Consider the following 17,007-nt stretch of genomic DNA (forward strand, 5'->3'; position numbering starts at 1 on the left):
GTGTCTGCACTGCTGCAACAACCAAATTATCCTCTGTGGATCAATAGTTTTATCTTGTCTAATCTCATTTGAGTGGGCTGATCCTGGGCAGGTTTAGCAAAATTACATTTCACATGTTGAAAACGGGGCTATCCTGATGCTAAAGCCTAATAGCCTATTAGACAGACAGCAGTGCAGAGTAAAGTTAAAAAACTGTATATTAATGATGCGAAACTCACTGGTCCCACAAAGCCCAGCAGTGAGGTCCTGGTAAATGGTCTGTCGCTGATGGGAATCCCAGATGATGTTACTGGGATGGTCTGCAAATAGACACAACACTGTTAAAAACACATCCATGGATGAAGGACAAAATATTTCAATTGCCTTTACTTGATACAACTCTGCATGAGTTAGCATTTGCATACTGGATCGAGTGGCAATAAATGATCAAAAAGTCAATAAAGCATTCAGAGTATGCTGTGTGACCCTAGAGAAAGATGAAGACTGTAGAATAATGGTGCAAACCTAACATTCCTAACATTATTTTGAAAATGTTTTATTAAGGTAAACAATTAACTGAATTTACACAAAATCCTTTCCAAAGTGCCATTTTATGTATCCTTTCTTCAATCTTTATTACGTGAAAAAATTCAGGATCACCAAGTTTAAAAAAACTCAATCTTTTCCTTCTCCTGACAGTTTGATATTTTGAATTATGTTGTTGCATACTGAATTATGTAAATATGTTTTATCCAGCAGCAGTTAAACAGTGATTTGAGTGATAAACAAAGTTAAAACACTATCTACAGAAACTTTGGTTTTCACACCTGACCAGTTCCAGAAATAAGACACTGACCTCAAAGATATTCTTGGTCATGCCCGGGAGGCCGTAGTAAGCTACACCCGAGCTACCTGAGCTCACGCAGATCTCTCCAACTTCATCTGTCTGACAGAGATACGGCGTCCCCTCCACCCGCACCACACAAATCAAAGCTGGAGACACACAGAGATGACAGGAGGGTGGGATATTAGGGACAATAAAATATCATGTCTAAATTAGTTTACAGATTCCTGTTTGGGCAAAAGTAACCCCTCTTTATCATCACTTGAAACCCACTAGATATGTGTGGCGGTGCATTTGTCTGCAGAGACTCTACCCTCTGCCTTCTCATTTTCTTCTGATTTTGCTCTTTTCAGGATGTTCCTGCACAACACGCAGCTGAGGTCAGGAATTTATGAACAGTAGCAGACAGGTGCCAGACTGTAAGCAGCACACATCCAAGAGGAAGTTACAAAAATCTCAGACTCAGTGCCAAGAAAAAGGCAAATACAGTAATGAGAAAAGTCAGAGGTCAAGCTGAGGTTGGCTTCCACTTTTGCTTTCCCTGCCGATACTGTTTATAGTCGCTGAAAATTCCTTACATAAAATATGTTTAAATTTAATTTAAGCCAAATCTCACTATTTAACTGGATGAATTATTATTTTTATCGTCATAAAAGTGCTTTGTAATTATGTTTTAATTATTAAATTACAGTATAAACAAGAGGCCTTTGAGCTGCCTAACATCTTAAACACTTTGTTACCTCAACTTTAGCATATAAATATCATCCGATGTTACTAAAGCAGTTGAATAAAGCCCTATTCTTACAGGACTAATATTAACAGGGAACCTTATGTAATTTAGAAATTATGCCCCCATGTCTTAATTTTGTGTGGCACATTTGCACAGCATAAACAAAGTCTGTATTTACTGACAATATCCCCTGGTTATGATGCAAGCAATCTTTTGTAATTCTTTATATTTCAATTGTGGGTTAAACAAACAGAACAGATTGTACCACACATTGTCATCTAATCATCATTCAAGATTTTGTTCTTCTAATGGATTTGAGTTCAGGCTTTCAGCAAATGGGTCTCCATCCTGTGTAGCCTCCTGCACCCAAATTGCTCTCAAAACTTTTATTCATAACTGCCACCACAGCCCTCTTACAGTAATTCCTGTGCAAGAAAGAGGCAGAAAAGAGGTGCGGACAAAACAAAAAACTCAAATACAACCCCAAATTACAGAGATGACAATTCCCGCAAGACTGATATATCAAATAACCTCCGTCTTTTGTGAAATATGGCAGGTAATTTGCAGTAGAATTTTTATTTAACAAATTATGGACATGGCAAATTCGCACATGATTGAGATCACAGAAGAATTACTTCATATTAAGAGGTCCCCTGGTTAGAATAATCCCATGCAAAGGGCTTGAGATAGTTAAAGAAAAAATTCAGTGTCAACATGTAAACCATGTGAAACCATTTAGTTTATCAAGTAATATCATCTCAAGTCTCTCGGGACAGAAAGTGGTGTCAATATAGATCTTCCTTCTTTCATCTCTGTCCTGAGCATTTGACTCGTTAACTGCAGCAGAGTGTACTTTACCTCCAGGCATGACCTGTCCCACATCCTGCACTGTGAGGACAGAGAGTTTCTCCTCTGTGTCCACACGGATTACACTGTGGCTCAGCCCACCCATAGACAGCACCGCCTTCCCTGGAGGAGGAACACCCATCTCTGGAGGTCTGCAGGACATAGACACAAACACAGTGTCACATAAGGAGAGACTTACAAGGTTCCCACAGGTTTTCCTGGAAAAAAATTCAAAACTTTTCCATGGCTTTTCAAGGACCCATAATAACATTTTTTTCTTGCCCCACTTGTTGGTGTTTTTTAAACATATCAGATTCAAACTTGGTTCTAATATAATTGCAACTCACATACGTGAAATAATGACAAAATGGTTAACAAAACATTACACATCAACACATATTAGAGCTACGCTATGTCCACAGCTGCAGCAAATACATTTGACATTAAGTTACAATGAGTTGAAGGTTATCCACAAAAGATTACTGTAACAATTCAAAAAACAAAATACCATGACTTTTCCAAACCTTTTAATGAGTTTTTTCAAATTCCATGACTTTTCTATGTTTTCCATTACCATGGGAACCTTGAGTTAAATTAATTTATCACGAATACCTCTTCATTTCCTCTGCTTTCAGTGGCAAACAGAGCATAGGATGCCAGTTCTATCTTGGTTCAAAGGCAGTGGATGGCCTTAGTACACTGTCTCTATCACAGCAGTACCGACACCTTAAAAGGAGGCATATGGTTTTGGGAGAACTGACGACTGTGTGAATCTGTGAGATAAAGACTCTGGATCCATTACAATATTTCTAGAGTGTCACTCATTTCTCAAAAAAGGCATTCCTCTTTTGAAAACAGCCTATTTGAAGCATGTGTTTTTAGTCTGTCTGTCACCCCAATCCCTCTCCAGGCCTGAGCCCCGTGATCAGCAAAAAGCTGAGACATCCTACACGTTGTACCCATGTTAAAGAAGCACATATCTCCCTCCTCTTCCTGCAGAATGCAGCTAATGTTGCAAATGCAGTGTGATTTAACAGCACAGTGAGGCAAAGTGGTGGCAGGTTGCTTTTGTTCTTATGGGGTGCAGTAACAGCAGCTAACCTGCGGATGGCGACAGTCATGGCTTCTGAAGAGCTGGCACATGGACAGATCACCTCAGGTCGCAGCCCACGTGCCTGAAACACGTTGAGGAAGGCGTCACAGGAGGATATCGACCCTGTGGTAACACACATACACATACGGTGGCAGTCAAACTGATATACAAGCAAACACAAACAAAATTAATCAATAATAATCTCTTGTGGCTTCAGGGTGTTTACAGAGGTTATTTTATTAACGAGAATCAGCAGTTGGACTCACATGGGTTAGCTCCATCAGCAACGATGAGCATGCGCAGTGAGCTCAGACTGATGTCTCTCTGGTCTCTCTGAGCCAGCAGAGACCAGTGCATATCCCTTGACTTCACCACTGCAACCCGTGCTGTGCAAGGGGATACAAAGACAAAGAGACAGGCTTAACAATAGAATCACCCAATCAACACCCCTGTTATTCGGCTTGACGGCCAATCACAGATCACAAAATCTGACAGCAAATGGCAGCATCATCTGACTCAGTTGCCAACAGGTGACTCAGCAAAGCTTGGACCAGAAAGGAGCTGAATTTTATTTAGCACAGCAAGCCTCCTGTCCTCGACCTCCAGTGGGCTAATACAGTTGAATTAGAAATCAATGAGTCCAACAAACTATTTCTTTAATCCATCCTCCCCTGTCAAATGTGCACTGAGAATCAAAACTGTGATGAGAAACAGACTCACTCTGGCATACAGACGGTAAACACAATAATAACACATTGGGTAAACTGTCATTTCACCATCAAGCAAGCTGCCAAAGCATTTTTGTCAAAGTATTTCTTGTAAACAACCTGTGCTGTTATGAATGTGAGCTTTGTAAGTGAAATCTAATGCACTACAGTAGCAACAAATGAATGGGTTTACCCTACAATTAGATTCATTTAAGTTTGTTTATCCTGTATTAAATTCCTCTTCATAGGGCTGAGATGCAGTGAGCAGAGTAACATCAGGTTGAATCAACCCTCACCTTTATACGTGTGCACCTTTTGTATCCAGGAGAGAGGGTTGACTTTCATCAGGGAGTAAGGAATGCTGATCACGTGCATTCGATTCATGACACTCTGTCATGAGAACAGACAAGCATCACATAAGCAACAAAATATGTCAGAAATGCATGATGTCACTGTAAACAAGCTGCGAGTCATGACAAGATTTTATCACTTACCGCAAAGAGTATAAATAAAGCATTTATTTTAATTTAAGTATTTAAACATGTAAGAGCACATGATATATGAGCTGTATGTAAATTCCACAGTATGTCTGAAACCAGTTAATTACAGCTGGGTTTTATGTGTTGGAAGAAAGAGAATATTTTTACAGGTATAAAACACTTGTGTTATGAGCGATGTGTTTTTATTAAGGGCGTCATTAGTTTGAATGCATTTATGTATTGATAATGACCTCATAGGGAACATGTCAGTCACATAAATCATATCATTTATCAGCAAACTGATTATGAATCTATCCAGCTCTATTTCTAACCCTCCAATTATCTTAACCAGACAATTAAAAGATCACTCACAGTAAGAACGCCATGCCATAATCCTGCTTCTCTCTTGAAGTCCAGGACGTTGGTTATGGTTTCAGCTGTAAATGAAAAGGGAGATTTTCCCAAGTTTGAGACATTTAATCTGACATTCTTCAATAGAGCAAACACACATCATCCCATTACTTTTAAACATAAAGTAAGCTGTGTAATGATGAGTAAATCCTGATTGTAGCAATGTTGGATTGAGTGAAGCACCAAACTAAGTTTCAGAAACAGACCTGGAGAGTCTCCAGGGGCTGCTGGTGCAGTTAGGAGTTATTTAGAGCAAAACTGGGACACTGGAGGAGAGGAAGTACCATACGTTCTCAGCAAGAAACACAACCAGCCGAACGGCTGCATTTATCAAACTAGACTGTAATTACACACTGATAGGATCTGTAAGCAACAGAAAGGGGAAATTCTATAATATCATAGATTTCAAATTAGGTTTATTCAATGAATGTGCTCTGCGTTATCTAACCTGCAGTAGAGCAAAGAACAAAACACACCAACTTTAAAATCAAGTCCAATATGTACTTTTTAATGCATATTCCTACATTATATCATTACTACATCCAGTTAAGTGGTCTGTCCTCTCTTTCTCTTTCTCTTTAGCACATGCTAACACCAAAAACTGGATGCTTTCTTCAGTCTCAGCAGAATTAATGGATGATGGAGAAAACAGAGCAAAATGAAGTGATGGGTACTTGGGTGGATGCAGAATGTCCTCCTCACCTTCAGTGTAGCCGCAGGCCTGTGTGAGTGCGTGACAGTGAACCAGCATGGCTGAATGGGACACTGTAATCCCCATGGTGCTCCCCTCCTTGCTGGTTTTATACTAGATGCAGGAAATACAGAACAAAAAGTTAACCAGTTTCATTACAAAAAAAAGAAACATGGATTATATGTATATTATATATACATGGATTATAATAAGGTTTTCGCAGAATAGCTGACTAACTGACGATAAAAAAAAAATCACTGTTCGACACTGTTGTCCATTTCTAACAACCAACAGTGGACATAACTTAAATTGTCGTTTAACATAGATAACATAGAACGCCACTTAACCTTGCTACCAATTTTTCCCAGTGGCCCGTTTTGGTATTGAGACAAAAGAAATCCCCTGGTACTCGAAAAATATTTTCCCCAGAGAGCCCCGAAGAGATGTCTGTAAAACCATTCACAGGACACTTCGAACTGCAAAACACAGTTAATTATAACTCTTTCTGTTGTGTGTTTGCGCCATGTAGGTTTTACATTTGTAAAACTTTATTCAAGCCAAGAAAAGTGAAAATCTGTGATATGATCACAATGTAAAGTCTATGAGCTGAGCAGGGCAGCAGTAGACCTGTACCTATACACCAAGTGAGCAACTTCATTGGACTGAAAAGGTGCCATCTTGGGGTCCAGTTATCTAGTTATTGTTACACATCTATATGGCCAAGCAGCTAACTCCTGCTGGCCAAGTGTCTAACTTCTGACCCAGAGTTGTAATTCTACAGTTTGGCCACTATGTCAAATTGGCTTCAAAGCCCAAGATTGATCATTGTCACTGGATATAAAAGTATGGCATATCTCCTGCGATTAATCCACAAGATGACTACTTTTTTGGGAGTAGTCCATGACTATTAAAATGCAGCAATCTTGAATGCCCCCATACCCAATGATTAACAGCTCAAAAAATATTAAAATACATACAATATAAATATATGTAAGAAATCTATATTTGCTTCACTGGTAACATCAGTGCAACTTCACTTACCTCTATGTAGGCGATGTCATTACTTGCTTCCCGTATTGGAGGATGCCAGTCTTTTGGAGGCTTCACGACATGTTTTCCATCCGTCACAAACCACAGCAACCGCGGCCAGCCTGCAGAGATGGAGACATGAAGTCAGTTAAATCCAAATGAAACTATACAGAACGACAGTCAAAATGAAAAATAAAACAGACTGTACCTTTGAAAGTGGCTACCTCCCCCGTTTGTGCTTTGGGCAAGCCTTTCTGACAGGCGTCAGTGGTCAGTGCCAATGTGACGCCACAGCTGCCCAACAGGAAGCCAATCTGCTGACTTCCTGCATCCTGGGGGACCAAAAAAGATGAAAAACAGGAGTCAATACTAGCAAAAACTTTGGCAAACGGTGCCTGTCACACAACAATCAACTATTAAGAACTATATAATTCGGAACATGAAAGCTTTGAGACGTTCTGAGGGATTGTGGGAATTGTAACAGGGAGAGAAAGAAGGATGATGACTAAAGAGGAAACCTCAGAGCATCGTACATCAAAGAAGCAGCAGGTAAGAAAGCAGAGTGACGGCCAATCACTATTAAAAACTCCACCGCCGAGCATCAAAGCGCAATCGTGGCAGGAATGAAGCCCAAGATCTGACACACACTCACTCATATTTGATTGGCTGTGTAAATTAGCTTACGGCCAGACTCGTGCTGTGCAAACCATACTGTGCAGAAAGGCGAGAAGAAATGTAAGATACTGGCTGAAGCAGACAAAGAAAGAGGAAGAAAAGGGGGATGGAAAAAGGAAGAAGGATTGAAAGAGAGAGAGGGAGGAAGAATGTCAGCGAATGATTTCTGACTCCCGAGAACAGTTGGCCTGTGATCTAATATTTTGACTGGAATTACACATCATTTCACCTCCCTCAAATCTCATTAATTATAGCACAGCGTCTTCCAACAGCATACTTATAAAGGGCAAACAAGAACAGGCATTAATATTCAGTCAGTGTAACTAATTTTGGGAGAAATTTGGTTCAGTTTGAGCTGATGGATGTGCTAGAAACTGCGATGCATCAAAACACTGTAATTAGAACATCTATAAAAGATAATGCTGCTGCTGGGGATGTAGTCCTTCAACACATTACCAAGAAGGAAGATGTTCTGTGGTACAAACACATATTCTGGGATATTGGAATTGGAACGTAAATATCTAAATGGAAACATTGTTTGAGGGTCTTATTTAGGGGTCAGATGTCCAGCAGGGGTCACTACTGCACTTCAATGTTTATGTAGCACACATTAAAAATGACAACACGTTCCCAGGAGATTGTATTAGCGTTACCTTTCTGGTCAGTGGCACTTCAATAGGCACAGGTACCAGCTCTGCCAGGAGACAGCCGTAGAAGGCCACCATGAACATCACGGGGTCATTGTTGGGGAAAACAAGTGCAACCTGCAGTTGAAGTAGACATGCTTTATTATGGCACAATGTTATGCAGTTCCCAAAAGATTCTGAAACCAAACACTTGCTCTCCCTTAAAGCTACAGTGGAAGCGGCTCGTAGGCTGCTATGTCTATGTGGGTTTCACTATATGCGGATGAATTCAAAAACAACAAAACCAAAACCAAACTAAACCTAAACTGCACACTTTTTAGATAATAAATACTGAATATAGTACTATGGAAAATTGTGCTGAATATAATTCATGTACACAGTAAAGATCTCTGTGTGATAAGCTGAGATCTAGTATCTGGTGCCAAATTATTGTTTGATCATTTAAGTTTTAATTTAAGGTTTTTTTGGTTGTTTTTTTCCCCCAAAATTAAAATGTCTGAGAAGAGACATTGATGTATATCCACCTATTACTAGCAAAGACAAATTGCCCCCCCCCAAAAAAAACATTTGATTTACAGTACGCAACATTGATGTTAGGATAACTACGAATCCTTGTGCAATCATGCTAGCTAACCAACACTAAATCACTTTGAATGTAGATTTTCATGTGAGTAGTTCATTTGAGATGTTTTTTGTTTCATTTTGTTTTTACTTTTGAGTTTCTTTTCTTTCTTTGCTTTTTTCCCCAATTTGTTTTGTACATGCAAGACCAGAAAATGGTTGTGGAAAAATGGTGACTTGTAATCCCATGTGGGATGGGCCACAAAGGCATGACACTGAAATAAAAATGAATGAATTAATGAATGAAAAACCATTTTCCTATTTCTTTCTAATTGACATTTGTATATTTATTACATTAATATAAAGTAATCAAACAGATCACTTCACCATTTACTGACTTTTATTGACTGTATCGAAACACTATACAGCTATTTCATTACGGGGTCATTACGTGACGAGGCGTTATCAAGGATGACTTCAACTTCAGGCGCTGTGTATATTCATTTTCTTTCATTTTCCATAGGCTGGAAGAGACTGATTTTTTTTTCCCATCATGATTTCAATGTGCTCACAGCAGAAGCCTAAGGTATCCAGCTGGAGGCAAAGGAGTCGCCGCAAGGCAACATATCATGGAGTAAAGCAAAAGAAATAGAATTACTGGGGTTTTTAATTGTTTTTCCATATGTTGTCATTTCTGAAAAGACCATTGGCCACCTACATTGGTGTAGGTATGATTCTGTCTTGTTGATCCATGTAAGCATTTTTCTCTGTAATGAGGTACTGATATTGTACTTTTGAAGACAAGACACTGCCATTCAACTTTCTGTAAGGGAGCAATCACAAGTATTAGGACTTTGATTTGGCTGATATGTTAATAATATTTTCTTAATTTAAGGTCTAGAATTCAACTTTGCTTCTTTGTCCTTTTCATCTAAATTCATTTTCAACACTACTTCGGTTCAGAGAGATACAGTCTTTCCCTTGCTGAATATCATTTTGGGAGCCTCAGTTAAATGCCTTAAATGCAGACTGTGACATGCAACTAACCACCAGTTTTATCTCATGACTTACTCTGTCCCCGGGCATGAGCAAAGGTTCATTCCTGGTGCTCAGCTTGTTAAGAAGAGTGTAGGCCAGTTTCTGACTGCGGGTCCATAGTTTACCTACAGAGGTGAACATAAAGTGTCAAATACTTCATTTAATTTCCACAATCCCAGACCTTTAAATCAACATACAAACACATACAAAATAGCTGAGTATAACGGCAAATTATAAATTAAGTTATGCAGAGACAGACACTTCCTCGTCCATTACTTCTGCGGAGAAAATCCACATAGAATGGATTACAAAAGGTCAAATTGTTTTGTGAGTGCTGAGTCAAACACACACAGGTTGCTTCCTACCATAGGTTAGTGTGTAGATGGGTTTGCCAGCATTGTCGAGTGCCGTCAGACAGGGGCTCTTGGGCTGAGTGGTGCCCCACCGTTGTAAGGCTGCTGGCAAGGAGGGAGGCCAGTTGTTTACCACCCCGAGAGGCTCTCCTCCCAAGGGACTCATGTGCTGGCCTTCTGGCTTTGGCTGGTTGGGATCCGGCTGCTGGACTGAATGGGAAAGAGAAAAGGGCATCATTGTGAGGGTGGTTCGGTGTATGTCTGTTTTGTTACTGTGTCTGTGAATCACAAAACTCTCCTGAGAAGACACTAAGATGGGAGTGATGGAGGAGGAAAATCTGGAGGTTTAAATGTGAGCTGAGTACTGTCGTTATCAGTCTTCGCTGCCTTAGATACCAATTCCTGAGAAACGTATTGAAAGGCACAGGTTTTCTCTTTTTATCTGTCACCAACCCTCCCTTCAAGCACCCTACCTGCTCTTTTATTTGACTTCCATCTCTCCGTCACTATTCTCCCCTCACACTCTCCTAAACTCCCCGGTGAGTGGAGTTCAGAGCTGTTTAACTGAGCTGGCGAGATGTCCCCCCGCCAAATAAAACACCCCTATCAGGAACAGATAGTGTTAAGCCTGCTGCCATTTCAGCTCTGTGTGTTTTCGTGCACCACCGAGGTTTGTCGTGCCACAGTTTCCGTGCCAGACTCAGGGAAGCTTTACAATTACCTGCTGATGTATTACTATTCCTGCAGCTTATTCATTTTCAGAGTGTTTATTCAGCCTGGCAGAGTACCACCCAAAACCCATGATGGGCTGGTTGGAATGGAGGAAATGGTTAGACAGGGCTGGTCCAGTGTGTGTGTGTGTGCGTGTGTGTGTGTGTGTGTGTCTGTGTGTGTCCCTCAGCACACCTGGTGGTCTCAGCTCCACCAAGATACAAAATAACAACCACTGATCTAAAAGTGTACCTCGGTTATTTATCTGCAAGGCGTGGCGAGGTCAATGTGGCATTTTTATCTCCGCTGCAAGATGAATTTCATTAAATTACCAATACTGGAGCTGGAAAACTCTGATGTGGCTGTCACAGTCAAAAGAGCAGCAGTGTTTGTATCAAATACTGACTTTAACTGTTGAACACTCACAATCAGTAGGCTGATCACACTGCAGAAAGAGGCATGCTTTTTTTTCATGATTTATTGATTCAATAGAGGCAATGTAATTACTTTTAGGACGGCTTACCGTCCAAAAGCTCCTCAAAGTCGTCAACAAAGAACTCTCGCAACGGCGGTCGCTTTGGTCGCTTCAGAGTGTTGAGCAGCTGCTGGATTTTGGAGGAGACACGACTGTTGACCGGGACACCTACACAATGAGAGTGGAGGGGATGAAAAGAAAAAGGATAGGGGGAAATAAACATTGCAAGGCAAGGATATGGAGAGATATACAGATATGGAGAATAGGTGGGTTGGAAATGTATAGAAAAGACATGCAGACGAATTGATTGAGAGATGAAGTAAGAAGGAGATGGATGAGGGGAGGACAAGAAAAGAGAAGAGAAAAGGTCAGTGTGGTGCTCTGATGCGTCACAGAGGACAACCAGCTGTCACTCACACTGTAGCACGACAAAACAGTGGACCTCGAGGTCCTCTACAGTCATCTGGAGGTCAAAGGTAGCAGTCCTTCAGTACTCTCTAAAATCACTGACAAACCTCAGAGGCTGCATAAATCAGAGGAAGAGGAGCCTTCTTGCCTGCTGCCTAGCAACAACGATGCCCTCCCTGCAGTAAAGGAATTCATGAGGTGTCTCAAAAGGTGTCTGTTTCGCATATGCTCTGCAACTATGAAACCAACAGTCAAGTCAAAATACATGCATGTCATTTGATGTGCTTGTTGAAATTGCTTAGAGAAATGTGGCTTTGTAAAGACATTAATGAAGAAGCAGGGAAGGAGAGAAACAACAGACGAAGAATTTGGACACGGGTATGTGCAAACTATAATCATCATCGGACAACATTTCCTCCACATGAATTCATACTTAGTTTGGGAGGGGTGGTCTGTGTCAGACATTCCAGACAGTCACAGGAGATGAGGGCCACAGCTGCACGCTGCCTGCCTGATATATCTTACTATAATAAGCCCGGCTCAGACAGCCTCTGCTGCCTCCTCATGTAGGGACAGATGTACTGGGAGTAGACGCGTGGGGGTCAGCGGCGCACCTGATGGGCCAATTAGAAAGCCCCAGACACACAGGGCAACATCTGAGGGCCCTGAACCCCACCTACTGAAGCGCCTAGATCATTAAAATCACAGCCAACCAGGACCCTCCTCTGATGATGACTATAATTAACATTTTATAATTTTATAATTTATCCATCCACAGCATCAAATTACTGTAGCAAACACTGGCTCTTGTTTAATTTGGGAGGAAAATGGCACACCAAGTCTTCGCAATAATATGTACAACAAACAGAATTGCATTCACCACCAGGCTGCCCTTGTTCTACATTTTTCTTATTGTTAAGAAATCCCATGGAAAGACCAAAACTAACATTGTATTAGTCTGTCTCTTCATATTTTTGACTTCCTCGCCTGTCTGTTTCTCTAAGCCCCAAGCTCATCTGTTCCTACTGAGGTCGTAATTATTTCAAAAAGGTTCACAATTTGCTGTATTGTCATTTTTAGAAAGTAATTTCCTAAAACAGCATAGTCGCACAGTTTTTAATCAAAAGTTATTTAAAATGAAGGAGCATTTGTTAGGGACTGAACATCTGGGGCTCTAGTAGGTGTTTGCAGCACAGGGGAGGTTTATGTTAGATCAATATTGTAACCCATCGTGTGTTGGTCTGACAACTATAAAGCCTCTGGTGGCATAGATGTATAAAAATAATAATAACTACAACCAGATGCGCCTATTCATTCCATTGGAGTGACTTGCCTGGTGCATATGCAAAAAAAGTTCCTCACCTCTGGGTTTACCTCCACAGTATGCAGCCCACTGAATATGCGCAGTATGTTTCTCCTGCTGATGAAAAGGACTTTTTAACAATTTCTGGCTACTTGGGGAAGGTTTTACTGATATAAAGCCACCATGAATTAACAATTTATAATAGAAAGAGTCATAATTGACCTTACAGCAGTTCAAGGTGTCCTGTGCTATATTACAGATGTCTCTTTTATATTGGTGGGCTATGGAGAAAATGCTTTTCTGGCTGCAGGGAATTTTTTTGCAGCAATACCACAAGTGGTCACAGGAAGTAACTGGAAGCAAGGCTGAGCGGCTTTCTTGGGGGGCCTGGGCGAGGGCCAATATTTCAAGACATGTATAGCTGCAGCCACATTCTGTTTGCAGCCTACACAACATGCCCCTTCAAACCGCACCCACCACCAGTACAAGACAAACCTACTAACCCCACAGTAAGTTGAACTGTGCTACAAAGCCACTTGTAGTGACTAAATTTGAGGCCAAACACAAGGATAATTCACTCCATCCACTTGCTTTATTCATTACAGATAAAGACACGATTTACTTTATAAGTAACAAGATGAAACCCTTACCCTAATCTCTAACACTTCACAGCTAGGTAAATGCTAACTTAGCATTTTCTCCAAATTTTCGCATCTGGAACAATGAGCGAAGGGGACTGACTGAGGACTAATGGTCGGTGGGTGCATGGCTGATCCAGTCGCAGCTATCCCTACTCAAATATTTCTAGCTGATCCGGTGTAGCATGCGGATTTTAAAGCAAAGACTTCCTTTTCTGTGTGTTGGTCATTTTGGCTAATCTATATTCACAAATACCTGCAAACAAATCAATGCCAACACATTTTTTAAAAAGTTTCTTAAAACCTCACTCGTCTCAAACGATGGCTGATGGGTTCCAAAACTGCATCACGTCCAATGTGCTCTGCCTCTCCACACTGACTGTTTACCTTCTGTTCAAAGGTGATTGGTCAATATAACTTGGACGGTCAATATAACTCAGAACAAAAACCACAAAATTTTCTATATCAATATGTTGTCCCGTCACAGACAGATTCTGTATACATATGCAGAATCTGTTTATAGAGATTAATGCTGGATTGGTTCAAAATAAACAACAATGCATATGTTTATCATGATGAATAAACATGTAACCCAGCGCAACAGTTTGGCTCACTGTTGTGATTTTAATAGTTTTTGGGCAACAATTGAGGTCTATGGCACAAAAGAGTATCAGACTTTGGATATACAGAAAATACTTAGTGGGATTTTTTGTTGGTTTTGGTCTTTTCACTGGATTTGTCGACAAAACTGCACCATAGTAAGCATGCTGCATTAGGAAACCAACATATTCAGCGTCACTGTGATTCCAGATGGAATCACAGTTACTGTGTGGCAGGTTTTCTACAAAACTATGTGTTGTTATTAAAATGGCAACAACACTAGATGGCTGCCATCAAAGGACCCACTGTGTGGCTACAGGCTAACAGGCTTGTGTCACAGAGTGTAGTGAAAAACATAAACTGAGAAGTCTTAGTGTCTCAGTGTGGGCACACAAACAAGTATGTCTCCATGCTAATTATTTACATTCCCTGAGTGAATAGCTACACCTGTCATAGAAAAGGTCTTTTCACACAAACTGCTCCAATAGCATCAATTTGAAGGTATATAGGTAGACATTGCTTTACGATGCTATAAATGGTAAAGCCTTTGCAACACACTCAGCAGTACAAACACACACACACACACACACACACACACACACACACACACACACACACGGGAACCCAAGGACTGAATTCACTGTAGCTTTGCATACATTTTTGGAAAACACACACAGTTTGGACAAGTGCTAGACCTGACAGTGGAGGCGGAGGCAGAAACACACACAAACACAAATGCACACGCAGCAGAGTGCACATACAGCAGACTGCCATAGAGTTGGAAGAACAGTTATAAATACCATCCATTAAACTGAGGGATCCTTCACTTCTCCACTCACAGCCTGGAGGAGAGACACATCAGGATGTCAATGAAACAGTCCTGCTAACTTTGAGTGTGAATGTGAACGTGTGAATGTGTGATAGAGAAATCTACCAGCAGCCAGACAAAAGGTGAGAGTAGGCTTATAAAGCGCTAAGACACAGGCTGTTGTTGTTGGCTGTCTTGCTGTTTGTGTCCTTTTTATAATGACTTATGTGGGAAAACTTGCATAGGCAGCGTGGGTTTGAAACATCTTGATCAGCCAAACATAAGGGATAAAAATGTCGCTATTCACATCTTTTAACTCCCTTCCCCTTTATGTGTCAGCAAGGGGGGCTGGTTTAGCATTTATTAGCAGTGAAAACCCAGACGACGCATACGTTCTTAATGACAGAGGATGGATGGCAGGAAGGTAATAGCCCTGCCGAAGCCGTGTTCCAGTTTCCTGGCTGATAGCTTATTAAAAACATTGGACATTAATTAAAAGCAGCATTTTAGCTCTGATGTTGAATGAACGAAGATGGAAGAGTGACAGAAAAACACTGGCACTGCTTTAAAGGCTGCTTGACCAGACTGTCATCTATGGCAACTCTCTGAAGACAACGATGGTTCCTCTGCAAACTGCTGGCAATATTGGGTGCATACTAGACTGCTGTGTGAATGATGAATGATGTTTGGCCATATTTAATTTATGTACTGATTCACTAACATCATGACCAGGACAGAGTCACGTCTGATAATTTGGTTTACAACTCTGATGCAAAGATGAATCTTCTTCCTTTTTAGGACTAATAGTTAACAATGTTCCTTTATAAATCATTGTCATTTGTGTGTTTTTATTAGCATCAATGAAATATTATGTATCAAGGTAGTGTCTTTGGGGGGAGGAGAGATGAAGTGTTACCATGGCAACACAAGAGGGTCAGTCAGCAGCTTGTGTCAGTCTGACTGGCAGACTGACTATGGAGAAGACAGAGGGACAGACAGCAGGGGAGGAAGGAAAAGGTGACTGTGATTCTGTGCGTGCGTGTGTGTGTGTGTGTGTGTGTGTGTGTGTGTGCAAGTAAGAAACTCACCATCTGCAGTCTCCATGACGCTGGTGTGGTGGTTGTAGCCCCGGGAAACGCCTCGCACCGAGGCCACCTGGGGCCGCTCCGCATGAAGCGAGGAGCGCTCTGACAGCCCCGTCACATCGGGGGGCGCTGAGTGGTTATCTGTGATGAGTGGGGCGTTGGGGGTTAAAAGGTCAAACGCCAGGCCTACTTTGGGCTATCGTAAATGAAAATGTAATTCATGTGCTTGCAATCAAAGTGATCTGACAGCTTATGAATGTGATTATGAGGGCTTTGTTATCTGTAAGTGAAGAGTCTTTAACTGCAGAAGAGTATGTTTTAACAAGGATTTTACATTTTACCTCCATTTTAACTACCTGCCATGATAATGAATGAATGTTTCTATTCAGCAGCTTTTATTCCACTCAGTGAGTCTATCCACAAAGAACAAGATTCTTGAATAGTATGACTAACAGGGAAGTCTGAGGACATTGTGACGGCCTCCATTTGTCCCCATTTTCTGTGCTTAGCTTTAAAAAATTCTTACAATGAAATTTCACAGGTCTGTTAAAATTTACTGCAAAGATTTCTTTAAACCAAATCATTACCCCTTATGGGAAACGCCAAAACACCTGGAAATTAATCAAACATGTTTGAATAGCATGAGGTAAACACTCCCTGGCCACTTAATTTAGACCTATACAGTTGAAAGCAATCCAAAACAGCAGATTTGCCCCAAATTCTACATTTAGAAAGATCATAATGGTTTTTTTGTTTACACTGTCAGAGAAGTACTGATTCAACCACCGTAATTGTTTATTATTGAAATTGTAGCGAGTGGTGGTGTTGTACTGGACTGTACTATATGGAAATGTGTTTCTGACATAATTAGTTCAGGTCTGCCATCTAATTCTGTG

General features: G+C 40.8%; 1 protein-coding gene across 9 annotated transcripts in view; it reads right to left on the reverse strand.

Annotated features, from left to right (window-relative positions):
- The window catches only part of dip2a (disco-interacting protein 2 homolog A), a 107,963-nt gene that overhangs the window by 13,233 nt on the left and 77,723 nt on the right, over positions 1-17,007 (reverse strand). For 5 of the 9 annotated variants that reach the window (XM_042494194.1, XM_042494197.1, XM_042494195.1 and 2 more), the window contains 16 exons: positions 16,115-16,252; positions 15,019-15,060; positions 11,318-11,437; positions 10,096-10,293; positions 9,764-9,855; positions 8,138-8,248; positions 7,018-7,141; positions 6,822-6,931; positions 5,792-5,894; positions 5,051-5,115; positions 4,496-4,589; positions 3,759-3,878; positions 3,501-3,615; positions 2,412-2,551; positions 836-972; positions 219-299 (listed from right to left, as the gene is read on the reverse strand). In XM_042494194.1, coding sequence (XP_042350128.1) covers positions 219-299; positions 836-972; positions 2,412-2,551; positions 3,501-3,615; positions 3,759-3,878; positions 4,496-4,589; positions 5,051-5,115; positions 5,792-5,894; positions 6,822-6,931; positions 7,018-7,141; positions 8,138-8,248; positions 9,764-9,855; positions 10,096-10,293; positions 11,318-11,437; positions 15,019-15,060; positions 16,115-16,252 — 1,790 coding nt within the window. The remainder of the gene's footprint in view (positions 1-218; positions 300-835; positions 973-2,411; positions 2,552-3,500; positions 3,616-3,758; positions 3,879-4,495; positions 4,590-5,050; positions 5,116-5,791; positions 5,895-6,821; positions 6,932-7,017; positions 7,142-8,137; positions 8,249-9,763; positions 9,856-10,095; positions 10,294-11,317; positions 11,438-15,018; positions 15,061-16,114; positions 16,253-17,007) is intronic. The other 4 variants (XM_042494200.1, XM_042494199.1, XM_042494198.1 and 1 more) reach the window with 2 other exon arrangements.

The sequence above is a fragment of the Plectropomus leopardus genome, chromosome 10 (assembly GCF_008729295.1).
Source record: "Plectropomus leopardus isolate mb chromosome 10, YSFRI_Pleo_2.0, whole genome shotgun sequence".
NCBI classification, from domain to species: Eukaryota; Metazoa; Chordata; class Actinopteri; order Perciformes; family Serranidae; genus Plectropomus; species Plectropomus leopardus.